At 48.5% G+C, this 25,426-nt stretch overlaps 2 protein-coding genes and 1 long non-coding RNA gene across 3 annotated transcripts in view; 1 reads left to right on the plus strand and 2 right to left on the minus strand.

Moving 5' to 3' along the window:
- Positions 1 to 6,377, plus strand: part of MTTP (microsomal triglyceride transfer protein) — a 29,019-nt gene extending 22,642 nt beyond the window's left edge. The window contains exons 16-18 of the mRNA XM_074865102.1: positions 3,366 to 3,490; positions 3,824 to 3,994; positions 4,733 to 6,377. Of these exons, the coding sequence (XP_074721203.1) occupies positions 3,366 to 3,490; positions 3,824 to 3,994; positions 4,733 to 4,901 (465 nt within the window). The 3' untranslated portion in view covers positions 4,902 to 6,377. The remainder of the gene's footprint in view (positions 1 to 3,365; positions 3,491 to 3,823; positions 3,995 to 4,732) is intronic.
- Positions 6,378 to 11,283: 4,906 nt separating this feature from the next.
- LOC141942814 (uncharacterized) overlaps positions 11,284 to 25,426 on the minus strand; it is a 69,839-nt gene continuing 55,696 nt past the window's right edge. Inside the window, exons 2-3 of the long non-coding RNA XR_012628751.1 lie at positions 14,840 to 14,960; positions 11,284 to 13,507 (exon numbers count right to left, since the gene is read on the minus strand). This is a non-coding gene — a long non-coding RNA (uncharacterized LOC141942814). The remainder of the gene's footprint in view (positions 13,508 to 14,839; positions 14,961 to 25,426) is intronic.
- Positions 19,441 to 23,874, minus strand: C4H4orf54 (chromosome 4 C4orf54 homolog). Its single transcript, XM_074866986.1, has 2 exons — positions 20,516 to 23,874; positions 19,441 to 20,089 (listed from the first exon to the last, which is right to left on the minus strand). The coding sequence occupies exons 1-2, from the start codon at positions 23,872 to 23,874 to the stop codon at positions 19,441 to 19,443; spliced, it is 4,008 nt and encodes a 1,335-aa protein (XP_074723087.1).

Below are 25,426 nucleotides of genomic sequence, written 5' to 3' on the forward strand. Positions count from 1 at the left end.
GTGGACACAACCAAAAATGTGTGTTCACAACCAAAAAGGCACTTGTTCTTACATCTACACCCCACAAAGGCAAAAATCGTTTAAAGCGTTGTTGAACACAGCTTCAGGCTGAGCTGCGTTCTGAACACAGCACATCTTTCTAAGAATGGTTTTACAGCTACGTTGCAGGTCAACAGCAACATCAACACAGTTTGAGCGCTTCCACATAACCCAGTTAAACTTCGTTAGAAATGCTTTCATCTGTCGAGTTCTTGGACTGTGATTACAACCGTACCAGAAAACACTGTCAGAATGGAAGTGCGAATGGCATTAACACTGGAACTGAGGAAAAACAATGCAAGAGAGCCATAATTAATCTGCCTTCTTGATAGCTAAGTACTACCTCCACTTTCCCTGGCCAGCATGGACATGTCTTGCCCAGAACATAAGCCCTTTTACAGATTTGTACTGTAGACAACCAAGCCAAATGTGGATTTATCTTCTTTCAAAGAAGAAAACCAGGCATGGGAAACAGTGCACTTTCTATGATATCAAAACTCTGTGCCACAGCTGGCAGCAGTGTGATTTCAGAGCAGGTGAAAACCAAACATAAGATACAGACAGCACAGGTGAGATCAAACATCAAAAGGGTGGCTTGGAAGCCAAGACTGGAACTTAAAAATGGGGCAGTTGCATTGTCAGAAAAGAACTTATGTAATATTTGGGTTGCAATTTTTGTATTGGTGCCTCCTGATTTTGAGAAAAGTGATTTTTAAATATTAGAAAAGTTCTGTTCCCCTGCTGCTGTTTGAAAGGATCTTTTTGCACAGAAAGACCAAAACTCAAAGTGCTGTCAAATCTACCAAATAAGTGCCCCGAGGAAAATAGCTTCCTTTCATTAACTTTCCAACTGCAGTAATCACAATAGGCACACTTTGGAGAGGTGATTTCCAAGTTAATAATATTGCTTCTAAAGCAAAAATCCCGTCCACCTTCTGTAACATCTTTTCTCACATAACTCCACAAACTGAAATCAGAGTGTATTTTACAGCCATTGGCAGTTCTTAACAGTGTTGTTTGAGGGCTAAGAATAACCATCCAGAAGTTATAATTCCCTCTATAAAATAAAGAGCTCTCATAAAACCATTTTTGAGACTCCTAAGTCACCTGCATTAAAGTTCAGTAGTGTTAATATTTCTCCTAGGCAACACACCTGGCAGAAGCACAGAGAAATTAAATACCATATTAATAGGTCAGACCCCAGTGGAAGATAGCCAGTTCCCAAAGAAGTGCCTGTTTCAGCCATCTCTGCATTGCATTGCAGTATTACTCAGTGCAGTACACAAAGAAACTTTTTTTTACTGAAAGGTAGCATGTTTCAGCATTTTAAACGGTAACTACCAATTCTGATCTTTTGGATCACATTTTCCACTGCAAATGACACACAAAGCTTAAAATAGGAAGGGAAAGAAAAATACTGCTCCTAAGGAGGCTGGGTCCCTGTGATTTACACCTCCCATCAGCCTGGATTGGATTTGCACATGAGACGAAGGACAGGACTGAGCTCTAAATAAGGAAATAGATGAGCTAGTAAAACACAAGACAAGTGCTCCTCAGCTCCTCTGATGGTTTCAGTGACAAACATGACTTAATTCTCAGTAGTCTTTAAAGCCTTAAACTGTGCAGGCATTGCAAACCAAACCTACTCTAATATTATTAGGTCCAATTTGACAATGCATCTAAAAATACCTGCTTCCCTGGTTGTGTGTACAACTCTCTGCCAGAATATATGCTGTTACCTCCTCACTCATTAACGGCTACCGACCAATTCAGCCCAAATTAAAAGCAAAGTAAAATAACATAAAACAACTTTATGTCCACAACTAAACACATTGACAAGTAGAGCATTCCTTGCTCCATTGCAGTCAGTAGAAAAATTCCCTTTGATTTCAGAAAGACCACAATTCCAACCCATGATTTTTACTTGGGTGAAAATAGGAAATCAGAGCACAATATGACCACACTTGCTGTGGACGTACTGGATTTATAAACCACAGCCAGCCCACTGCATTCTTACATTAAATTACAAGCCCACTTCAGCAGCAACTGACTGCCAAGTTGGTTCTGCCAAGGAGATTGTTTCAGACATTGCTTATTTACCCTAAAAGGTGAAGTAACTATATACAGCCACCATAATTATCCAAGTCCTTGATTACGGCAGGAAAACTTTAATGGTCTGAATAAAAACCTCCCCAAATGTTGCTCCTTGCTATAGGGATTGGGAAGCCTGACTGTCTCTGCCTGCTTCTTTCTTAAATCTTGGGACAGCATTAGCTGGAACCACTGGGCTACTGAATAGCTGAGAAGAGAAGAGAAACTTTTAAGGTGCCTGAACATCAAAAAGGGGGAGGAAATTGGGTATGCATATGTCCGGCAAATGCCTGCAGCCTTACAGGTGCTGAGAATACCACAGGCACAGAAACCCAGGAGGAGGGAGAAAACCAGCTGGAAGAGAGGAGGAAGTGTCCTGTACACAAGGGACATGATCAGAAGAAACTTTTCCCAAATTAATGGTTCTTTTTAAACAGTGAATTAATCCACTAGTTCTTAGGGAAGCAGGACAACTATATAAAGTGAGTTAGATTACCAAGCTGAGTGAACCTTAAAATCTTGGCCGTGTGTCAAAACTTAAAATTAATGAACTGCCATGACCCTGAGCTCTATTACCACTTCCGAAATGAACTCCATGTGATGCATTTCCAGTCCAGCCTAGAGATTTCAAGAAGCTATGAGCACACTTGATGGAAAAAAATGTATTAAATGCAAAATTACAGTGGCAATTAAGGTGCATTAGCTTATGGGTTTGGCCACACAGCCACTGAAGACATAATTCCTGCCGTACGGTGGGTTCGGAGCCACTATACACTGCACAACTGCTTGCAGCACTTTGCATCCTACTGCCAGTACGGGGCTGCCTTCGGGTGTGCTGAAGAAGTCACACTGCACTGCACCATTGCTGGGGCTCCAACGAGGAGTTTAATGTGACTCAGCTGGACTGCTAGCAGAGCCACCGCGAGGCTTGCGTGGTAGCTCTTGGGGACAGAAGCCATGATACTCCTTGCAGTGATACTCCTTACAGAAATTATGCCAGCTGGCACATAGGGGAGAGAGGAAGGATGCAAGGCACCTTGCCTTAGCTTCATTCCATTTTCTAGGGAGCGAGGTACATCAGGGGTGTTTTGTCCACCCTTTCAGAAAAGCCCTCTATTCCTTTTTGTTCCTGCAAAATCACAAGTGGCGTGATTGCAGTACAAAAGGGAGTAAGGAAACCACTGAGGTCTGCAGTCAGTAACGGAGGGGTTACCTGTGCTTTCTGATGGCTCTAGGAGATTCAGCTGCAGTCCGGGCCGAGGGCCAGCGCGGAGTTCTTGGGCGGCCTGGCCATTGACATCTCAGGAGGGATGGAATTCAGCCTGTGGTACAGGGAATCCAAAACCAACATCAAGAACAGGTGAGATACTCCCAGCACGCGCTATACCTGTAGAGAGCTCAGGCTCCTGAGCCCCAGTAGTTCCAATGAGAAGAATTTAAATATGAAAGAACTTGCAGATGAGTTAAAATTAAATAACAGTTATGTGCATGGGAGAACATTTGTACTTCTCTTTTCCTTTCCAAATGGATAATACCAGTTCCCACTGGTCTCATCTGAATTCATATACCTTTACATGAAGAACAGGTTCCTTTGAAGGCAGTTTTTATGTATGGGTGGTAGGACCATTTGCAATTTAACTTCCTCTTCCTTAATGTGTTTGGAATTAATTGTAATGCCTGAATTTATTTGCAGGGTAGCCATGTTTATAGCTGGTAACACTGAGGTGGATTCCTTCTTTGTAAAAACTGGTGTGGAAACCACTTTGGAAATAGAAACGACATTAGACTTCATCTCCACGGTGCAGTTTTCACAGTACCCATTTTTAGTCTGTATGCAGATGGACAGAGTCGAGTCTCCATTCAGGTAAGAATTAAGAACACACAATTTCTGAGGTGTCCTTCCAGCCAGCTGCTGCATCTGGAACTTTTGTTTTTTACAGCCACAAGAGATTAACAACAGAGGCCAAATTTCAGTCTGACACAATCAGGTGTAGTGTAGGCTGTTACACACACCAACCTCTCTGCTAACCCATTCTTCCCTGTCCCTCACCCCCAAGATTCAGAAAGGGTGTTCTTGAAGATCACAACTTGCTCTGAATGTGCACTTTAGTCCAATTTTTTAATTTGGTTTTGCAAGTAAACTAACTCTTGCAACCATCATGTTCTATCATATTTTATTAAGGCACCGACATTCCGGAAAGCTAAACAACTGTGCAACAAGGTGAAAAAGATGCTTTCCACTAGCCAAAAAGTAGTAATTGCATTGCCATGTGAGAAATTGGGTTTACTACTCCCTCCTAATCCCTATTTGTCAAGACCTAAGGGTGATAACATTTGCAGAGCCTGTGCCAGATTTCCATTCAGGCTTTTCTGATCCAAAAGATGGTAAGCCTGAGAAGAATTAAAGAACTTGAGGATCTCCAGGATATCCCAAGAAAACAGTATCTGTTATTCTGCAGATACTAAAACATCTTCTATATACCTACACATTGTGGAAGAGTAATCTCATCTGTACATAAAGTGTTCATCTCTAGGCTCACCTACAGGGTACAGGTTTTGCATAAATTTGCTAATGCCAGACTACCACATTGTGTCTTTACAGGCATTACGTGACTAAGTATGAAAGTCTACCCTCTGGCAGACGGTACACTGCAAGGAGAGGGAAAGCAGAACTGTTGGCAGGTAACGAATACCCTCTCCATCAAGAAAACTCCAACATGTGCAGGAAGGTTTTCGATGCAAAATCTGATTCCTCCAGCAACTGGTTTTGAAACGAGCACCTGAGCTTTTGCTTTCCTGAATCCATGGCTCCCTCAATGACTTAGGCTTGTACGTACTGTACTAACTTGGAGCTTGATCTTGCACTACTGCAGTTAATGGGAAATTTGCCATTGATTTCAACAGGCCAGGATCAAACTCTCCGTGTGTGCACAGTGTTTACATATTCACTTATATTTAAGACTTTTGTGAAAAAAAGCTAAGGCAAATGAAGACCAATTTGGTAGTATTCTATGCACTCCCTTACGGGTGGTGCCAGTTCTTTATTTTTACTTTTTTGTGCCAAAAGCAAAAATAATCCCTCATTTTTCTTCCTTGGGGAATACAGAAGTCCATGTTTTTGACATGCAGTGAGAACAATTATGTTGTATAAAGAATGATTATTTATGAAAATATTTTAAAGTATTTAGGTGTTTTAGGCCTATGACCAATCCTCATTCAAATATTCAAGTACAATTAACATCTAAATGGGACCATGAATTCCTGCTTACTCAGTATTGCCTGTTTACAAAAAAGCAAGTTTTATTTTACATGATTTTAAAGGATTTTCCCTTTTTTTTAAGCAGTCAGCTTGATTATTATTATTATTTATCTTCTTGGGTTTTTTTAACAACTGCTATAGTTAAATACAATTGATTAAAAATGTGGAGTAACATTTCCGGGAGTACTTATGGTTGCCTTAATTCTGTTCCCATTGAAATCAATGGTATAATTTCTGTAGTTATCACCAGGATCAGAGTTAAGCCAACACTGGTTGCTCTTCAAGGTTGCCTCCTGAAAATTTGCATTCCTGTGTGTAATCAAGGCAGATGTATTTCAAAAAATGAGCACCAACTAAGGCAATTCTGAACTATGATGAAGGAAAAGGTCCTGAAAGAAATCCATTTTGAATGCACAGTCTAGCAAAGCCTGTGCAGAGCCAGAACATTTTCTTCTAGGTAAGTTAGGCACATATTTCAATGCAAAAAAGTAATCACTACTCATACAAATCTTCTAATTAAAATGACTTATACCTTTTTGTGCGTTCAAGCAGTGTTTTCATAAGACCTGTGTAAAAAGAATATGTTTTACATTTACAACAGCATTGCAGATTAAGAAAGAGTATATACCTCATCCCAGCTCAGCTGATCTCTGACATGATCCATCTGATTTAAGTTTTATAGGACAAGGTGGGTGAGTGCTAGTCACAAAAAAGTAAAATAAAAAGCCAGGAACAATTGTTTTTCAAAAAAACCCCCAAAACTAGGTAGGAAGAACTCATAGGTTGTCATGAAAGAAAAATATATTAAAAGAATTTAAAAAAAAATTCCAAATTCTTTTGTGTTGTAAAAAAACAAGAGTGCAGAAATCTGCAAAAATCAAGCTATCAATGGGATGGAACAGTCTGCTTGTTGTCTTTCCTGAAAATGCTGACACACTTCTAGTCCAAGCATAAATAAAACAGGTAAAAATATAATATGAAAAAATTATTTTGTTTTCAGTCTTGGTTTTTGACCATTAGCTTCTGGGTTGGGAAAGCCTCTCATTGGGGAAGAAATGGTATTGATAGGGGCAAGAGGAACCACTTAATTCACTACCACACAGGAACCAATAACTTAAGTCCTGGACTCCCCCTCTAGTCAGGAGATGGAGGTTTCTCCAGAGGGTGGTGTAGACCCCAAGCAGGATGCACCACGTTCAGAGGTGTCTGCCCAAGTCCTCTGCCCAGAGGAGGGGTAAGACCTAGGTGCCCCTCTTCAGTGTTGACACTTACCAGAAATGAGTTAAGGCCAAAGCGGTACCAACACTGCTGGCAGTGACACCACACTGTAAAATAACATGGCCAGCATTGCCAGCAAGCCTGCTCCTGATCCTCAACCTTAAATGCTCTCTTTCACTCCTCTGCTGAGGATTTTATGCAACACCCCATCCCTAGGCATTCCTGCTCCCTCAACAAGGGACAGCTTCTCCTTCCTCCCTTCCAAACCTCCCCTCCTCCCCAAACACACTCCTTCTTTCAGCAAGTCTCCCACAAAGCTGTCTCTTCCCCTCAATATCCACACTCAAAGTCTGCACCATCCATTTTGTAGACACTGTTTGATACCTCCACTACTGTTTTAAGAACTGAAACTGAAGACAAGCCTTTACATTCGTTATTACTACTTGCTATTTGTGTTATATAAAACAAAAATAAGATCAGAGCTAAGTATGCACACACCTAGAAAGAGGCAGAGTCCTTCTGCAGTGATATGACACCCTAAATATAGAAGGTGGACAGAGTGGCCCAATGAAAAAGCTATCATCACTATTTCATTTGTAGAGAATTGAGGTATCAACAGATGATGACCTCAACTCCACATCCTAATTTGCATCAACAGTCTGCCAGGCTCGCCCATGATTTCACAACCCAAAATCAGAATAAAAAGGTTCTAGATAATCTGAATCTGTATGATTTGTGCCTGATATCAGCAATCGCACTGCAAGGCTTACCCCCTCTCAAATTTATCAAATCTGAATGTGTGCCTGTAAAACGGGGCCCTTTGGCACATAAAAATAATGTAACATCATTTTTAAAAAAGCATAACATATTTTCCAATTACAAAAGATATTCCAGCTACTGCCAAGTATCTGGCCAACACCACCAGGTGTGACTCTCTTTCAAGTGAAATGAACAGATCTGCTTAACTTAAATACATCAAGTCTCCCAGAGATACTCATCTGTGTCTTTTGCTTTTTTCTTTACTCATCAAGCCCTGACAGAGCTTGTTGAGGAAAACTGTATGCCTGTCTGCGCTACTGAGAACCAGTCTTTCAGAACGGGACAACCAGCCTGTAAGGGCAATTTGGGGGCTTCCACAGCTCTGACAACATCCCTCAAAACTAAATCAAACAGGCTCTGAGGCCTACGTTGCTCCTTCAGAAGTGATATGTGTCCTCGTGGATACCCCCTGGTATTCATAGAATTATAGAATCCCAGAATCATTCAGGTTGGAAAAGACTCTTGGGATCATCGAGTCCAACCCTCAGCCCTACTCTACAAAGTTCTCCCCTACACCATATCCCCCAACATCTCATCTAAACCACCCTTAAACACATCCAGGGATGGTGACTCCACCACCTCCCTGGGCAGCCTATTCCACTGTCTGACCACTCTTTCTGTGAAAATTTTTTTCCTAATACACTTGCTTCTGAAGCTATCTGACCCTAACAGCTGGACATAATGGGGATTCCAGAAGGGGTTTAGTCCAACAGCTGGGTAATGGAAGGCCACAGCTTCCTTAAGTGGGTTCCATAGCTACAGAAACAACAAAACCGACCATCTTCTAAAAATAAGGTGAAATCAATACATTGCTTAAGCCTGCATTTGAAGTGAAAACACACTTAGGGTTACAACCAAAGCAAACACTATGAGCATTTATCAGATCAGTGGGGATTAATCACAAATACGCAACATACATCTTTAATAATGGCTATTATGTGTACTTTTAAATAATCAGCAATGGTATCAATTAAACAATAATTCATATGTGAAGTTTAGAGAAGCAAACAAATGCTCAGTCCTTTCTAATTGGAAATCACAGGAAGAACAGTGCAACCCACTTGCAAAAGAGATTTTGAAACTTTCCCCTTGCACTTTCAAGGAGTGCTAATTTTTAAAGGGTATTTTTCATATACTCTTCAAAAAATATTCAAATTTCAGGATTCAGTTTCTCACTCCACTCCTAAACATATTCTGGTGCGGAAAGATCAATGGTTTGGAAGGCAGACCTTCTCGTGAGGATATGAATTAAGCCATCAGTGCAGTACAGGTTCGCAGATACAGGGACTAATCATTATTTTTGTAACACTTGATCATAAACAACTGCTGGTAAAATTGGTATTCTTTCCTACCAATAATGGATACCAACCAGATCTGCATGGGTGTAGCCTGCCATCATGCTGACAGCATCTTCCTTTCCCTTTGTTAGTGGGATCAAGACCATAATTTTAATTATTTTACTTTTAATAAAATTAATTGATACTCAGTGGAAGGTGCTAGGGTTAACACACATGCAACAACTAATAAAATACTTAGCCCAGATTTCCAGTGAATACATGTTACTTATAAAGTCAACTCTGACTTATTGAGAGCATCTGGTAGAGAATTTGTCTGGCTACACAGTGTAGAAGGAACTGCAGTCCTTAAGTACAGATACGTTTTAGGAGTTACAAGCCCATATAACGCATGCTACAGTTGTACCTTAGAACACAGGAGGATTTGTTAAAATAGCAAAATAAACAGAAGTTCTGGTTGAGCAAGGTTTTTAACCACATTTTCAACTTGAACTGTGTGCCTTGTCCAGCAGAGGTCAATGGAAAGCAGGGCAGTGGCAGAGCTGGGCTGGCAGGCACTACTCTGCAGCACCGGATTCAAATGTGGTAACTATCATCAAAGGTACCTCAAAAATAAACCAGCTGGGTAGACTAGGGATACAGTTTGGGCTTGCCAAGCAGATTACTTGTTCTCAATAGCGACAATCCAAGATGACAGCAATTCTAAAAATAAGGTGCTTTTTCTTTTTTTTTTTTTACTGCTTTTTTTTTATCCTGGATAGCTTGCTTAGATCTGACATCAGGGAATTATCTGCTTCTCACTGTGCTTTGGTCCCACTCCTTCTGACAAAAAGTGCTGCATTTCTACCTTTTGGTCTTGTCATTCCTACCAGTGATGTTTCGAAGACTATTTAGAAACCCGTAAGATTTTCTCCACCAAGCCCTGAAAATCCCAGACATATTTCACCTGAATTTTCAGATCAGTTTAAGGTATCATAAGAAACCCTCTCACTTTGATTTCAGTGTATTCTTGTAGCATTAGGTACATTGTTGTTGGACAAACACTGGCTGCAACACTGGGCCCCTTAGGGAAAGGTTAGAGTTCATTTCTCTCAGTGTATTTACTTTGGACCTCTCTTTTGTAGAGGTTTCCGCTTAAAATGTCCATCTATCGTGAGAAATCAGCAGTGCTGTGAACAGCTCGTTACAGAGGTCCACTGAAATCAGGCTCCAGGCGCTCTTCTTCAAATAAAGCAAAGGAGCAGTTCCCAAATTTTCCTGTTGACAATCCCAGGTCCCCTTGCAATTTCAGACTCCTCTAGTTTGAACAAAGTGATTAAAGGCCTTTCTCTCTGCTCTACACACCCACTATTAATTTGGTTCTGTTTTGGCCATCCTTTCATCTCCTGCAGTCACCCAGCTTGATCCTGTTAAGCTAAGCTTGTGTGGTTGCGCTCTCCCCAGTTCATTTGCCCCTTTTCCCAATTCTTCCTTAAACATCTATTCTCATTCCTCTCTTAAGTCTTTTGGGTCCAATTAATCCATTTGCATCTCTATATAGGAATCACTAACTATACATTAGCAGTGAAGTCACTGATAATATCTATCCTAAATGCAATGCTAAGGTACAAATTTCAAAGAATCGAGAAAGAGAAAGAGAGAGAATGTCACAAACACCGAACCACTGTTTTCCCAACAAACTTGTGCTTACAGCAAGGTAGGAAGACCATATGGCCATGTCTTGGAATGATATGGCAAACTCACAGTAGATGTGTTCATATTGTCTTACTTGCAGATAAATAATGAGGTGAGAATCTCTTTTCCTTTAAGCATCTAGGGCATGCGACTAAAAGGAGGATCATTGTAATGTGCCCCTTATATACTGAAAAGTGAGAAGTGGAAGTGTTCTTTTAACCTGCAGGACCAATCTTTTAATTTTCAAGTCTATTTTGTGATTTTCTGGTGTTTGACTTGTGCTTTTTTAAACATTTGGACTTAATGTCAGAAGGCCACTCAATCTCCATTAGGGTAGAAGGAACACACAAAAGGTTTTTCCTAGCAATAATTCAAGCAATGCTACTATCCACTAATAAAGTAATCTTATTTTTGATCATATCACAATATTGAACAATGAAAATAACATAGAGAATGAGCAGATAAAAGATATTCACCCCACCAATTGCTCTCTCTGAACACATTACCACAGACAAAGATGCTGCTCTTTGGATACCCAAACCCATATACCTGTCAAAGTTAGTCCACTGAAAGTGGGGAGTTCTTTTTTCATTTAAGTTACATCTGGGGAAAAAAAATAATCAAAGAGAGTCAAATGAAGCAATGCCCCCAACTTCCTTTTGTCCTAAGAGAGCAGAATAAACAGTGAGATCAGATCAGAAAGAGACTTACAGCACTGGGACAAACTCAGGTAGACTCTGGGTGTGAGGTTTTGGATCTGCTCTCTGGTGAAATCTTGTCATCTGCTCCTGTTTACACGACGAACCAAGTAATGCCTCTGTTATCACCTGTTCTGCACAACAGCAAAGGTAATTTTGCGAACATACAACCAAGCAGGGAACTGCAGACTTACTTGCAGTCTGTCTTTTACTGAAAAATACATTTTATTTATCATAACATTCAAAAAAAAACCCAACATAATACAAATGCTAACTCATTCAGTTACAAACTTTGGTACTCAGCGGTTTCAGACAGTCCATTCTCACGTGGTTGTGACATACTGAAGTGTTCCTGACATGCAACACGCTGCTAGTGCAATTCTCAGAGCGACTCCGCTGTCCTTCAATCCCAGGCTGACGGCATCCTGCAGCGGGATCGCTTCAGGCTTCGGTTACGCACTTGCCACAGTGTCGTCTACATTGAGAGCAGCTCAAAGAGTCCATTTTTTCTCCAGCTATATATCTTCTTTTTCATTTTTTCCCCCCACAGGCAACAATCATCAACACAATGCGTTCACGGCATTTTCCCCTTTGCCTTATAGCCCATCGCTCTCTCATCAGACATACCACCCACATCCTCTTAACAATCATCACCCTTACTTCGCATCTGCACTTTTAAATATCTTTACACTGATAACCCACCCCCTTAAAAAGGGACGAAAAAGAAAACAGAAAAAAAAGAAGAAAAAAAAAGAAAAAGGAGAAAAAAACGCAAGCATTTTTAAAGTATGCGATTTCAGGTAGCCACAAGTCAATGGTAATTTATAAGCACAAGGAATGACACTTTGGCCATCAACACTAGAAACTAAAGGTAGCTTTCAATGCAGACAAGGGAAAAAAAACCCACACAACCCATAAATACATTTTAAATCATTCACCAAGTGATTCACCAAGGATTAAATTTAACTGAGTGAAACCAACCCTGCCGCAAAAGACCAGAACAACATTCGTGCATCACTCCAGTCCCGCTCAAACTTTTAATTGGATCCTGACCTAAAACGCATGGAAGTGGCTGGCTGTCCATTCCAGACCCCGAACCCTGACAGCAGGGTTGGGAGGGAACTTGAGTGGTACACAGGATTTTGCCCTGCTTTGCACACAGGGTGAATTTCAGCTGTAACATACTATGACTGCACCATGAAACATATAATACTAGCAGCTTGTGAACCCTGACATGGAGGGCTTGACTCTAATCCAAGATATGTGGTTACGTATCACCCCATCGGCTGAAGAAATTCACCACTGGGTATATATGGAGGAGCACCATAATGCCAGATCTTTTTCTGGCGACCTTTGTGGCATTATCTGTCCAGCTAGACTCAAGCCCAGAGCTCCAGTTTTATATGTATGAAGTGAAGAACCCGGAACTTGGGTCTGCAAGGCACTCAGCACTCTGGGCCAAGTTCAGCAAAGCATTGCGTTGATCTGTGAAAAAAAAAATAAATGACTACACTTCTGCTGAAATTCCCAGGAATCTGCTTAGATATTTGAAGTTAGAGATGCCTGTGAAGGCTTTGCTGGACCGGGTCTGCGAAGCAAAGCTCCTTGCAAAACTGACCCCTTGAGGCAAACATGGAGTGTCTTTAGTAACAGACAAAATTAAGCAAACATTGTTTGACATTAGGATTGACATATTCCACTGAAAAATCTCCCCTGAGAAAATAAATAGGTGTTGGTATTGCCTCATTTCATTGCTTTTGTCTCCACAGGCAGTTGAAAAAAACCCTGCAAAGTTTTCCTCCAACAAATATATGTTGAAATCCTGGGCACTTGTTTTCTACGCATTTTTTCCCTTTCAAGTACACCGGGTGAAACTGTAAACCCTGAGTTTGTGTGTGCAAACCTCTGTCTTGTAAACTGCAATGTGAAACTTCGCTCCGAGCACCGATATAGGAAAAGATAGGACAGAAACATTTTTAAACACGGATGCTAGTATTATAATGTACGTACCGTACATGTGTATGTCACAGTGGACAATCTACTCTGGTACCTGCACTGTCCTGCAGTCCAAAGTACTGTTTTGTTTAACACCAATACTGTAGTCATAACATCTACAGACTTATCAGTCATGAAAATGGTGAAGCAGCATTCATTTTCTTTAAGAGGCATTCAGCCTGAATCCTGGTAGAAAGTTAAAGCTTATAACTGTAGACTGTACAACCGAAGAGCACAGGGATTAAGCTTACATGCTATATGCTCTAGCTGGGCATGCCAAGCTCTTTAAAAAGGGTCAGAATAATATTTTTTCATTGAATTTCCACAACGATGAAGATAAATGAGAAGATACACATTAAATCACTCACTATCTGTATACTTGCAGTGCATTTCATCCAGAGGGCAATTTCAATTTGTGCCTGTAAACAAATAAATTGCATTGAAATACAATCTCACATGTATGGTTAAAGACAGTTGCAGCTGAGTTTTCTGTATCTGGGGTTTTCTTTAAGAATGGAAAACCCCAAAACCTCCTTAGCAGCAGGAAACCTTGAGAACAGGTGCAGGAAAATCCTGTCTGTGGGCAAATGCTTAAGTACAGACTTCAGGGTTTTGCATTTAGATTTTAAATTTCCAACCTGTTACCTCAAGAAAGCTTTACGCTAAATAATTTAGGCTCGATCTTACATTTATTGGTTTCCCAGAGTGCTTCACTGAGCTGAAATTTTGGGCAGAGCACACACTATTGTAGTTTAGTTTTACTGTCATGATAACAATTCTCTTTTACCGAGACAAACTGGTTGCTGTCAACAAAAGAATCAGTTTAAGTAGAGTTCAACATATGGACATATATATCTCACTGCATTTTCAGTAATCTTATTTTATATTTTCTTGTTCAAAAGAGAAATTTTTTCTTAGCAAATACAGATAGCGTGGATGTAGTCCTCAGATAAACCTGCCAAACAACAGCTAAAGAAATGACTACATATTATTGGGGGTGTAACATTAAAAAACTGTTCTCACAGGGGAATCACTAGGATTATGTTTTCAGCAATGTTGCAATTTAAGGAAGAATAGACTGCAGTCTTAAAGAAAAATAAATGCTGTCCTCTCCTTTAGAACCAGGATCTAAAAATATTACATTCAATTTCTGGCTTTCCAGTTATTTAAACACTGTCATAATTAAGGCAACTTGTGATGTTCAACACAGTACAGAGGAGCAAACAAAAAACGAAAGCAATCAAATGGGTTTTCTGACATTTACACACTCTGTTTTGAACCATGCCAAAAAATAGACACTAAAGATAACCCTAGCACCACAGATCTCTCCGTTTGCAATTCCAAGTGCAGAAGTACAGAGTACAGAATAGACATCTGATCACAAATTGTCACTGAAACCTAGGGGGAAGACCCTCATTTACTGCAACGGGAAAGAGCTGAGGGCTTTGGGGTTTTTTTTAAGAGTTGCAGGACTGCAGTGGATCATCACAACACATTTCAGGGACCAGACGAAGCTGTGCATTGATCCACACCGAAACACTGATGAATTTACACCCTGGTTTTTACAAACAGCTGTAGTGGCACTACCACTGCTAGCCACCAGCACAGAGGCAATGCCTAAAGCCTGCAGATTGGCTTCAATATAAAAACAACTTTGCTGAAAATAATGCAGTAATTTAGTGTTGCTCACATAATTAAATGTATGCATACTCCAAAACTGGGGGGTATTTAGGAGAAAACAAGAAACTTACACACTTGTTTTGTATGATGACGCAAGAAAATGAGAAAACTGTAGAAGCAGTTTTTAGGGTGAATGTTTAGAGTTACCAACTGTATTTCAGGTTAAAGGAGCGTGATTCTTCTTTCTTATCCCTGTAAAAAAACGAACAAACAAAAAAAACCAGAAAAGCATGATTAATAAAAAGTAGATTGTTAGAGAGCTGCCACAACTCTTTGAGCAATCTTTACTACTCCAGGAAGGTGCATGGTATCTCCTTCACTGTCACGCTATTCTTGCTACTAATTCCTAAGCTAATGCCAAGAATCAGACAACAGCACCCAACTTTTTAAACCAAGTCAGTGGTTGGGCAGCTTTATTTTTTGAGCAGAACCAATCCTTGCTGCTCAAGGTGTGAAACGTGTGGTGCCTTACAACCCCATGGTTACCCACAGACTGGTCCTGGGGAACCCCACGCACACAGGTAGAAAGAGGCCAAAGCAATCCATCTTTAAGCAATCCATCCTCTTAAATTAAAGACCTGAGCACTTTACTTACCAACACACTGAAACACAAAAGTGAAACAACCCATAATCATGTGCTCCAAGATTTGTGGCTCAGGAAAGCATCCTGGGCAAGAAGAGGCATTAAGCTCACTGTTAACTTTTATTGGTATCAAAGTTAAGTGCTATTTAAATGTTTCCTACATAGCTGTGGATTTGAACACAAGCTCATGCTTATTTCCATTTGTAGACTGATTTACTAGATCAAGTGCTGAAGCACTTTTAGTTCTTGGAATATTCCTGTATTTCCCACTAAAATTGGATGTATGCTTTACTAAATTCTCAGCGAAGGCATCAGCATAAGTAAATCCTATGTACTGCATATAAGTTGACTTTTTGACTTAATAATGTTGACTGTACACTCTGCTGAATAGGCCACAACTAAAACAGAGTTTAAAAATATCAATTTATGAGCCTTTAAAAAATAATTCATATGTGCTATCCACACAAAATTAATTTTTAAAGGCAGGCATAGATTGTCTAATGGCAGGTAGGAAAACACAACTGATAAGCATATTTGCATACTTTGGTGGCAGAACTGCTCGCATTTGACTTAGTCTACTTCCACCACAAAAATAAATGCCCCATGTATTCTTCTAACTATAAAGTGGCTTCAGTTTAGGCACATGTTTGAACAGAGCAAGGAAAAATACCCTTCTAATATTGGCAGTACAATTTACTACAGTTACTTTCTACTTTACAGTTACTTTCTACTTTGCTACATGTTATTTTCTCATTTATTTACCTAACACAAGGCAGAAACTCCCTGGAGTATAATGTGCGGAATAGATGCAAATGTTAAAAAGACATTTTCAGTCATTCAGGCTGGGAATGAGCTCCTTCAGGCAGTCTGCTCACTACAGATCGGTGCTGTCTAGGTTCGGATGCAGGCAGACTGACAAGTCTACTAGAACTAAAAATTAGCATAACTTTTTCCCATATGAAGGAATAAATGCAGCATGCAAGAACTGTGTTGCTAAAAGCTCACCAACTACTGTGAGCAAAGAAGAGAAGGGAGAAAAGTGACCTCATGATATCTCTCAGAAACATGTACATATTCTCAAATATTTGTTGTATATAAAAAATTTAAGAATTGTTCAGAAATGGCATCTTGGATTTTGCCAGAATCCAAATTGTTAGGATGCATTTTATCCCTCTGATTATGCAGAAAAGAGCACCAGCCACAGAAAGAAGTGCTGGAAGAGCAGCAGATGTGCAGAGGGTTCGGTGCCAATAGTGCCACGGGCATCACACCATCACCAAAGCTTCAAGTCAGTTCTATCATGCCTCCAAGAGGTGACAGAGACCAAGATGGAGCAGTCCTTGGAATGGTGACACAGTTTGTGAATGAGGTCATGAGAAAAATCGAGTAAAGAAGGAAGGAAGATGATATGTGCAATGCAGAAAGAAATACAAGAGTGGAAAGAAAGAGCATTCATTCAGCTTATTTTGGCTAGTTAAAAAAGGGACCTGAAAGGACAGTATTTTATTCAACCCTCATGCTCATGTAATGAAATTTGGCCGTTTTAAAATCCATTTTAGGATCTCCACAGCATTGCTGCAATCAAAAACCCCCGTATCTTTTGTGAAAGCCATTAGAACGAAGAAATTATCAACAGTTCACCCTCTGATTCATATGAAATTATACTTGTGTTCTTGTTAGGGGAAAAACACAACCCCAAGCAAACAAATGCATTTAATTGGGAAGTGAACAATGAAAGAGATACAGGCAAACAAAAAAACTCCAACAAACCAACAGATAATAGAAGAGAGAAGAAAAGAAAAAAGTATCCACTGGAACATGAAAGTTATGTAGGTGAATGAAAATGCTGAGTCAGAACAGAATAACAGGAAGAATAGATGTTATTTCCCTCTGGCATGCACCTTATTTTCCAGTCAGAGCTATATGAATAACCAAAGTCTGACGGCAAGCTAAACGCGTCTTGCAGCATGCATGAAAATGGTTTGTACTACTGACTTTCCAAACAAGTTGAGAAAAAAACCCACACCGGAGCCGTTATACACCAGCAGGACACCTATCTCAGTGGGCCTGAGACGGCAGGGAGGGGGCAGCCCTGTCTGTATTAGACAACATGCATCTTGGCATCATTAACGGTAAAAGATGAAAGTCTTCAAATTGCTGGAAGACCCTCTGTAATGAGTGCACAAGTTTTTGTATCACCAGTTTTTTGGAGCCGCTTTTACAGCTGTCTCGCCACAGTATAGAGCTCCGACATAACACAAAAAAGCAGAGCATCGATGCAGCTATTAACTTCACCATTGAGAGCAAGCAATTTGCCGCCTCAGTGATACACTGCAGGCAAGCCAGCTGCATGACATGGCAGGATAACCCCCCTGGGAAATGAGGGGCAAATCACACCAGGAAACATGATGGGTTTCACTTTTCAAGAGAGAGATAAGAAAAGCTAGAGCCTTTCATTTAAAGAGCTGCTGTAAGATAGAAATATGTGTACTGTACACCACACCTTTCCAAAACCAGGAAGTCCCTAAACTGAAACCTAACAAATTCCAGTCTGAATTCAGCCTACAGACCAAGTGGAAAAAAATCAAATACCTTTTGCTATTTTATCTAGATACTCTATCAAGACTCTACTGACAAGATCAACTCGAGTAGCACAGCAGAGCTCAACCTCAATTGGTACTTTGCCTGTCCTGAGTGACCCTCTGAGGGCCAATGAAAACAATTTATATCCAGGATAAAAGAATAGCACTTTCAAGATAAAATATTTACAAGCAGAGAAGTAGTAAGCATATAAAACATTCCAGTAAGGTTTCATTCAACAAATAATCTACTATGCAGTAGTAGATGATGCAAACTAAAAGAACTACAGAGCAAAAAAGGATAACCCAAACCCAAAATTTACTCTCAAGCATGCAACTGATTGAACAAAACTCAGCGCAAACTGGTGACAAATCCAAACCTCCGACTGTCACCGCTGTTTCTCTTTGCCTCTTGATATATACCAAGAACAAACTCCGTAAGTCTTCAGTAGGCCACTAAAGACTTTGGTAGCTCTGCCCAGTAACGCACTTGATAAAGACGAGCCATGTATTTTAACGCAAGAGGCAAAAGGAGCAGCGACACCCATCCCGAAGGCACTTTCTTAATATTTCAGGTATTTTAAAATGAAATGTCATCGTTCCTCAGTTATTTTGCACCAGACATCCTGCACTCTGGTTTTGATGCATGTCGGATGCCCAGTCCCATGCCCTCTTCCTTGCTCCGGAACAGGCACTCAACCGAATTTGGAGGCTGGCCCTGGGTTACAGCCCCAGGTAACCAGACACCCGCAGGACTGCAGCAGGCCAAGCTTGGAGTAGCCGTGTGAAATCATGATTTGCAGGGCTGCCCACTGGCTCCGCTGGAGCCCTCCTGCAGCGCAGGCAGCTGCAGGCACTCCTGCCTTTACCAGCAGCCCCACGGCACCCGGGGAGCACACCCAGGTCTACCCCACGTATCCCGCTAACAAGAAGGACCCGAAAAAAGGGTTTGCCTCCATCAGACCCCTCTCCTGCTCTTCACGAGGATGGGGAGAAACAGGGGCTCAGGGCAGAGAGACAGGTGCTCGCCTGCCCTTGGGAGGAAGAGGTGAGAGGCAAGGGGGGGATGCGCTGCCGAGGCAGAGGGGCTGTTTCATGGCTTGCAAGGTGAGTCCAGAGGAGGTGCCCAGTTGTGCTCCCCTCCCCAGGAGCGAGGGGACCCCACTGAGATGGGGCCCCCCAGCCATGGGGCTGCACAAATACATACTGTGTGATGAGCAGCTATGGTGTGCTTCTATGGAAACTGCCTCCAGGGTGAAAAAAAAACGGGTATTTACCTGCCCTGAGGGACACCAAACTGCACCGACGGGTGTGCGTAACCTTTGTGTTTCTACCTTATACCTGTATTTTAAGTCCTGTTGAGGGCCCCCCTGCGGCTCCCAGGACCGTTCCTTACCCCCCTCGAGGTGAAGCTGTAGCACAGCTCTCGTGTGTTGGGAAACCCGGTCAGCCCTTCATTGTCACCGGCAACCGCCATGCTTAGCGGCCTGCACCCACTCACCCGTGCTCTTCACCGGTGCTCCACCACAAAGCGCATGGTGGTGCCGTCGAAGGAGGGAGGCGCGACGATCCGCGGGCCGGTGGCTGGTGCTGTGATGCTGATGACCGGCTTCGCCTCGGCTGCCCCACGCCGCGACGGCGGTGGGCCCTTGCCAGTAGCCACGTAGTAGGGGCTCTCGGCGAAAGCCACCTCTGCCGCCGCCGGGCTGCCGGGCTCGGCCGGGGCGCTGGCATCGCTGCCTGGGTGGGATAACGGGCGCGGCAGGGCACCGGCAGGCAGCACGGCGGCGGCGGGCAGCAGGCCGGGGTAGAGCATGTACGTGGCACCGTAGGCCCCGGCGCTGAGGGCCAGGGGCGAGAGGGGCAGCGGGACGGGGGCGACGGCCGGCTGCTGGGGCACCGGCACCTCCACGTACTGCCCGGTCTCGGGGTCAAAGAGCCGCCGCTTGAGGGGCTGCTGCACCGGCGTGTCCACCAGGTAGTACTGCCCGGTGCTCACGTCCAGCAGCACTCTGCGCTGCGTCTGCGGGAAGGGTTCGGCCGCTGTCGCCGCGGCGGGCACGGAGGGCGAGAAGCAGAGCAGCGGCGGCGGCGCGGCGCCGGGCAGGGCGGCGAAGGGCAGAGGCGGGCGGTATAGCGCGGCGGGCGGCCCCTCGGCGGGCGGCGGGGCGGCGGCGGGGGGGGACTCCTCGGCGGCCGGGGGTCCCGCCGGGGCTCCGGGGCTGCCGGGGCGCCTGGCGGTGCCGAAGGGCTGCGGGCTGCACAGCGCCGCCGCCGCCGCCGCCGCCGACAGCGGGCTGGGGCGGACACCGCCGCCCGGCCCCGGCCCCGGCGAGGGGGGGGAGCCGGGCTGGGCGGCCGCCTTCAGCGGCAGCGCCAGGTAGTTCCCGCAGTCCGGGCCGCGCTCCGCATCGCCGCCGGGCGCAGGCAGCCGGGGGGAGCGCGGCGCCGCCTGGCCCCGCAGGCCGCCCTCGGAGGGGGGTTTGCCCGGCGTCGGGGCTCCGGCTCCTCCGGCTCCGCGGAGGGTGAGGAGGGCGCGGGGGGCGGCGGGGGGCTCGGCGCGGGGGGGCGGCGGGCCGCGCTGCCGCTGCCGGGCCAGGCTCTCGAAGGCGGCTGCCTTGGCCGAGACCTTGTCGGCGGCGGTGTTGCTGTTGGCGGGGCGGCGGGGCAGCCGCTCGCTGCCCGGCCCCTTGCCCGACGGCTCCTCCGCCTTCTCCGCCGGCGGCGGCGGCGGGGCGGGAGCGGCGGCGGGGCCGGCGGCGGCAGCGGGGGTCGGCCGGGGCCCGGCACCCCGCTCCTGGCTGGCGATGAGGGAGAGGACGTGGCTGTCGGTGATGGGGAGCGGGTCGCTCTTGCGCTTCCACTCGCGCTTGTTGAAGCTGTACAGCTCCTCCATGCTCCGCACCGCCGCCGTCAGCTTCTCCAGCGCGTTTTGCACCGGCGCCGCCTTGCCCTCCTCCCGCGGGTCCTCCTCCGGGCCCCGGCCCCTCTCGGCGGGCGGCGGCGGCGGCTGGTGGCGCCAGGGCGCGGCGGATTTGGAGACGATCTTCAGCACGGCCGGCTGGCGCGGGTCGCTCTTGTTGGGGGCGATGGTGGCCACCGGCAGCCTCCCCGAGGTGCGGTGCACCAGGACGGTGCCCTCCGGGGGGCAGGCCGGCGCCCTGCCCGCCGCCTTGGCCCCCGCCTCGGTGGGCTTGGTGCTGGCGTGGCCGACCGCCTGGCAGGTGATGACCACGGGGGAGAGGGCCCTGGGGACGCCGGCGATGACCAGCTGCTGCCGAGGCTTCTGCTCCGGGCCGCCCTGGTCGGAGGCGACGCTGCCCTTGTCGCTGCTGTTATCCCCCGAGTCGCAGCTGTAGGAGCTTTTGATGAGTTTCCGCACGTCCCGCACCTGGTGGAGGGGCCCCTGGGCCCGGTGTTTGCCGTCCCTCACGTCGCGCACCAGGAACTGCGGCACCTTGTCGGGGCCGTCGCCGGCCTTGGGCGGCTTGGGCTGCTGGCCCCGGCCCTCCTCCGGCGGCCGGCCCGCGATCTGCGGCGTCAGGAGCTGAGCGATGCTGAAGGCGGCGTCCCGGGGCTGCTGCAGGCTGCCCAGGCTGATCTTGATCTCGGGGCCTTTGGGCTTGGCGGCGGGCGGCGAGGAGGAGGAGGACGAGGAGGCGGCGGCGGAGCACTTGGTCGCCCGCTTGGCGGGCTCCTTCTCGCGGGGGGTGTGCTGGATGGCGGGGACGAACAGGCGGGACATCCTGGTGGACTTGCCGGCGGAGATCTCGCCCAGGTCGGCCCGCCAATCGTGCCTGGCGGAGAGCTTCAGCTTGCCGACGGGCGCCCTCTCCTCCTTCCTCTCCGCCTCCCGCTCCTTCCAGGACCTGAAGGCGCTGTTCTGGCTGCGGAGGAAGGTGGCCTTGATGGCCTCCGAGGCGCTGCGCTTCACCTCGCACAGCTCCTCCGGCAGCGCTCGGTCCAGGCTGCGGGTCCCCTCGCGGGGCGTCGACGCCTTGGAGGCCGGCGACCGGCCGCCGCCCTCGCCCGCCTCCTCCGCCGCCGCCGCCGCGCAGTCCGAGCCGCCCTCCGAGTGCCGGGAGCTCTGCCGCTGCACGCCGCCCTCCCGCTGCCGCTCCCGGCCGCCGCCGCCGGCGGGCTCCGGCTCCCGGCCGGCGCCCAGCCCGGTGTAGGAGGTGTCGGTGATCTCGCCCCGCTCCATCTTGAACTCGTGCTCCAGCTGCATCTTCTTGGAGATGACGTTTTTGAGGAGGCTGGAGGCGAACTTGGACTTCTTGCTGGATCCCCCCCCGCCGCCGCCGCCGTCCGCCGGCTCCCCGCCGCCCGCCTCGGGGGGCGGCCCAGCCCCGGGGGCCCCGCCGAGGTCCAGCAGGGTCACCACCCGGGAGCCCGCCCCCAGCCGCCGCGGCGCCTCGACGTGGGCGATCTCCCCGTCGAGCTTGCTGACCACGAACTCGAGGGCTTTGGTCTGCGGCCGGCCGGAGCGCAGCAGGCTGGGCTCGGCTCTCGGCCCCAGGCCGCTGCACTTGAGGTCCAGGTAGGTGGACCAGCGGTTGATGCCCAGGGCATTGTCGGGCAGGGAGGCGGAGGAGGCGCGGGAGCCGGGGCGCAGGGTGTCGAAGTAGGGGTACGCCAGGCTGCGGAAAGCCCGGGCCGTCAGGTTTCTCACTTCTTTGTCGGCATCGTCCAGCTCGCTGACGGCGCTGGAGGCGCCGCTCGAGTGCTCCCCCGCCCTGGCCGCCCCGCACCGCGTCTGCAGCCGCGCGGGGACCGCGATGAATTTTTTCGCGTGGTCGCGGACCGCGTCCGGTTTTAAACTCGCGTTGCGTTCGGGAGCCGCGGGGACGCGGAGGCTCATGTCGCCTTCATGCTTGGCAGCGTGGAGAGTGTTTTGCTTTCCGCGCCCGTTGCTAGACTCCTTTATAGCCCGGGAAGCGGCTTTGATTGATAGGAGAAGCTGGGCGGCCGGGCTCCCGCCGGGCCGCTGGGACCGGCCTTCGCCCGAGCTGGCGCGCTTCTCCCCGCCGGGGGTGTCGTGTTCGGAGGCGAGGCTCACGATCTCGGTGCTGCTGGTGTTGTCGATGCTGTCCGTCTGGTTGTTGGGCTCGCTGGTGGTCGTGCTGAGGTAGCAGCTATTCTCCTCCTCCTCCTCCTCCGTCGGCGTGTCCCCCGGGGTCTCGTCGCTCCCGAAGGAGGCGTAGTCCACGAAGGAGTAGATCACGTTGTTGTCCTCGAAGTCCCAGCGGGCGGCCAGCCCCGCGTCGAAGTCCATGTCGTGGTCCACCTCGCTCAGCTGGATCTCCTGCGTGCTGATGTAGTGCGCCTCGTCGCGGCCGCCGCCGGGGCGGATGCTCGGGGGGGCGCCGGGGGGGGCCGCCTTGCGCCCCGCGTCCTCGTCCTCCTCGCTTTCGTAGCCGAAGGACGACGAGGAGGTTTTGCCCTCCGTCGACACCGGGTCGCCCGTGGCGGGAAAGCCGCCCGCCTTGGCCACCGGCGAAGGGCAGGAGGAGGAGGAGGACTCCGGGCAGCCCCCCGCCTCCGGCGGCCCGCCGCTCCCTGCCGCCCCCCCGCAGCCGGGGCCGGAGTCAGCGCCGCATCCCGCCGCAGCCGCCGCGCCGGGGGAGGGCGGGCGATCCCGCCCGCCATCCGAGGATGCTGGCCCCGCCGCCCCGCCGCTCGCCGAGCCGCCGACATCCCCGGTGTCGCCGGCTGCGCTTTCCGGTGCGGGACCGGCCGCTCGCTCCGCGCCGCCGGCAGGGGCCAGCTCGGGGGGCTGGCGGCTCTCCTCCGGCCCCCGCGGCGAGCCGCGGATCTCCACGTACGCCGCCGCCGCCTCCTCCTCCTCGGTGGCCGCCTCCGGGCTCGGGCTCGGGCCCCGTCCCGCCGCCGCGCCCTCGGGGCCGGTTCGGGGGCCGGCGGGCGGCTGCCCGGGCGCGTCCATGCCGGGGCCGTCGGGGTGCGGCAGTGGCCCGAGGGGGCGGGCAGGCACGTGCCGGCAGGGACGGGCAGCGCTGCGGGGCCGGGGCCGGGGGGGGGCAGCGGGCCGCCCACCCCCTGCCCTGCCCTCCCCTCCCCTCCCCTCCTCCGCCCGGCCCGCCGGCTCCCGGCCCAGGCGGGCATCACCGCCGGCGGGGGAGGGGGGGGCGGTTCCCCCCGCACCGCAACCCGCCGCGGGACAGCGGAGGCCCGCTTGGTCACCGGGGGGTGTGGGGGGTGGTCGCCCTGCGGGAGATCCCGGGACGGGCCCGGGTCGCTCCGGGTTTTTCCGAGATGGGCGTCACTTGGCTGGTCCCGGGCGCGGACTATACATAGAGCCGGCGTCACTTAACGCCGGTTGAACAAAATCCTATTTTAAACGTCTGTGTTTGCCGGAATAAAGGCGCCCGGACACCCCCTGGCAGGGGAGGGCCGCCCCTGCCTGCAAAGATGCTGCTGCCCGGCTCCCCAGCGCAGCCGACGGCCCCGGCTGGAAGAGGCAGCTCCCGGGTCACCAGCCGAGCACGCAGGCTCGCCTGCACCAAAGGCACCCTCGTTCCACGGGCAGCAGTGGCTACACAGCTTTTTTTCTTCCTTAAACTACCCCCCCTGCCCCCCGTGCCCCTACTCGCAGAAGGAGTGTTGCAGAGGGGCACCCCGTGAATGCCGACCTGGCCCTGCAGCTTCACAGCGGTCCAGAGCCACCGGCCAGGGGACCCGAGCTGCCTTTCCCTGGGAAATGCCAGTTTAGACATAACCAGCACCTAAAGAGCTATTAACAGGCATTTCTATGGCACGCCTGATCTTTGGTGGCCTAGGGCTTTACCGAGTGGTCCCCAAGATAACCCACCAAAACTCCCTCCAGAGCCATGGAATGAAAAGGTAAACTGTTAAACACTGAGGGGGAGAAATGGAGGAAAAGGAGCAAGAAACGTTGAGGAGCAGTCCTCAGAGATACAGTGCAGATAATGTCCTAAATTTACAGCTTAAAACCTGAGTAAACACCAGTACGCTTGGGTGAGCAAGCCGGCATTGGGCTGGTAACGTTGGACATTAGGTAGGGGAGCGTTGTGGAAACCCCCAAGCGCGTACCAGGATCTGCGCCCCTCCAGCTGCACGCGCTGGCGCAGGGGGCACGGTGTGTGGCTCTGCCAGGGGTGCCGGAGCGATGCAGGGAGCAAGAGGTGAAGCAGACGCCATCCCAGACCTCTCCCCATCACCGTCCATGTTAAAACAAGGCTTTCCCAGTGCTCCCAGCTCCTCACCCCACCCCATAGCCAGGCCGCTCTGCTGCCATCCTCCCCATGGTGTTGCAGTGTTCCCGCTGCCTCCAGGAAAAGTGGCCTCCCTCTTTTACTGAACCCAAGTGGCGGCTTGTGAGGGTCCCTGCAGCAATGGCAGGTTTCATATCCCTTTTTTGATAAGGGTCCCTTTGCTGCCTGAAGGAAAACAAGTGAGGTGGCTCCAGCTCATAGTACCCTACATAGATAGATAGTAGCTTCTTAGGCTGCAGACTG

This window comes from Strix uralensis, chromosome 4 (assembly GCF_047716275.1).
Source record: "Strix uralensis isolate ZFMK-TIS-50842 chromosome 4, bStrUra1, whole genome shotgun sequence".
Classification (NCBI taxonomy): Eukaryota; Metazoa; Chordata; class Aves; order Strigiformes; family Strigidae; genus Strix; species Strix uralensis.

Bases quoted from the DNA above. Each gene is read 5' to 3' on its own strand.
- C4H4orf54 (XM_074866986.1), bottom strand. From the start codon at position 23,874: ATGGACGCGCCCGGGCAGCCGCCCGCCGGCCCCCGAACCGGCCCCGAG. The intron at 20,090-20,515 runs GCAGCGCGGCCC...CGCCCCGCCGCC, and splicing joins GAGAGCCTGGCCCGGCAGCG to CGCCGAGGGGCCGCCCGCCG.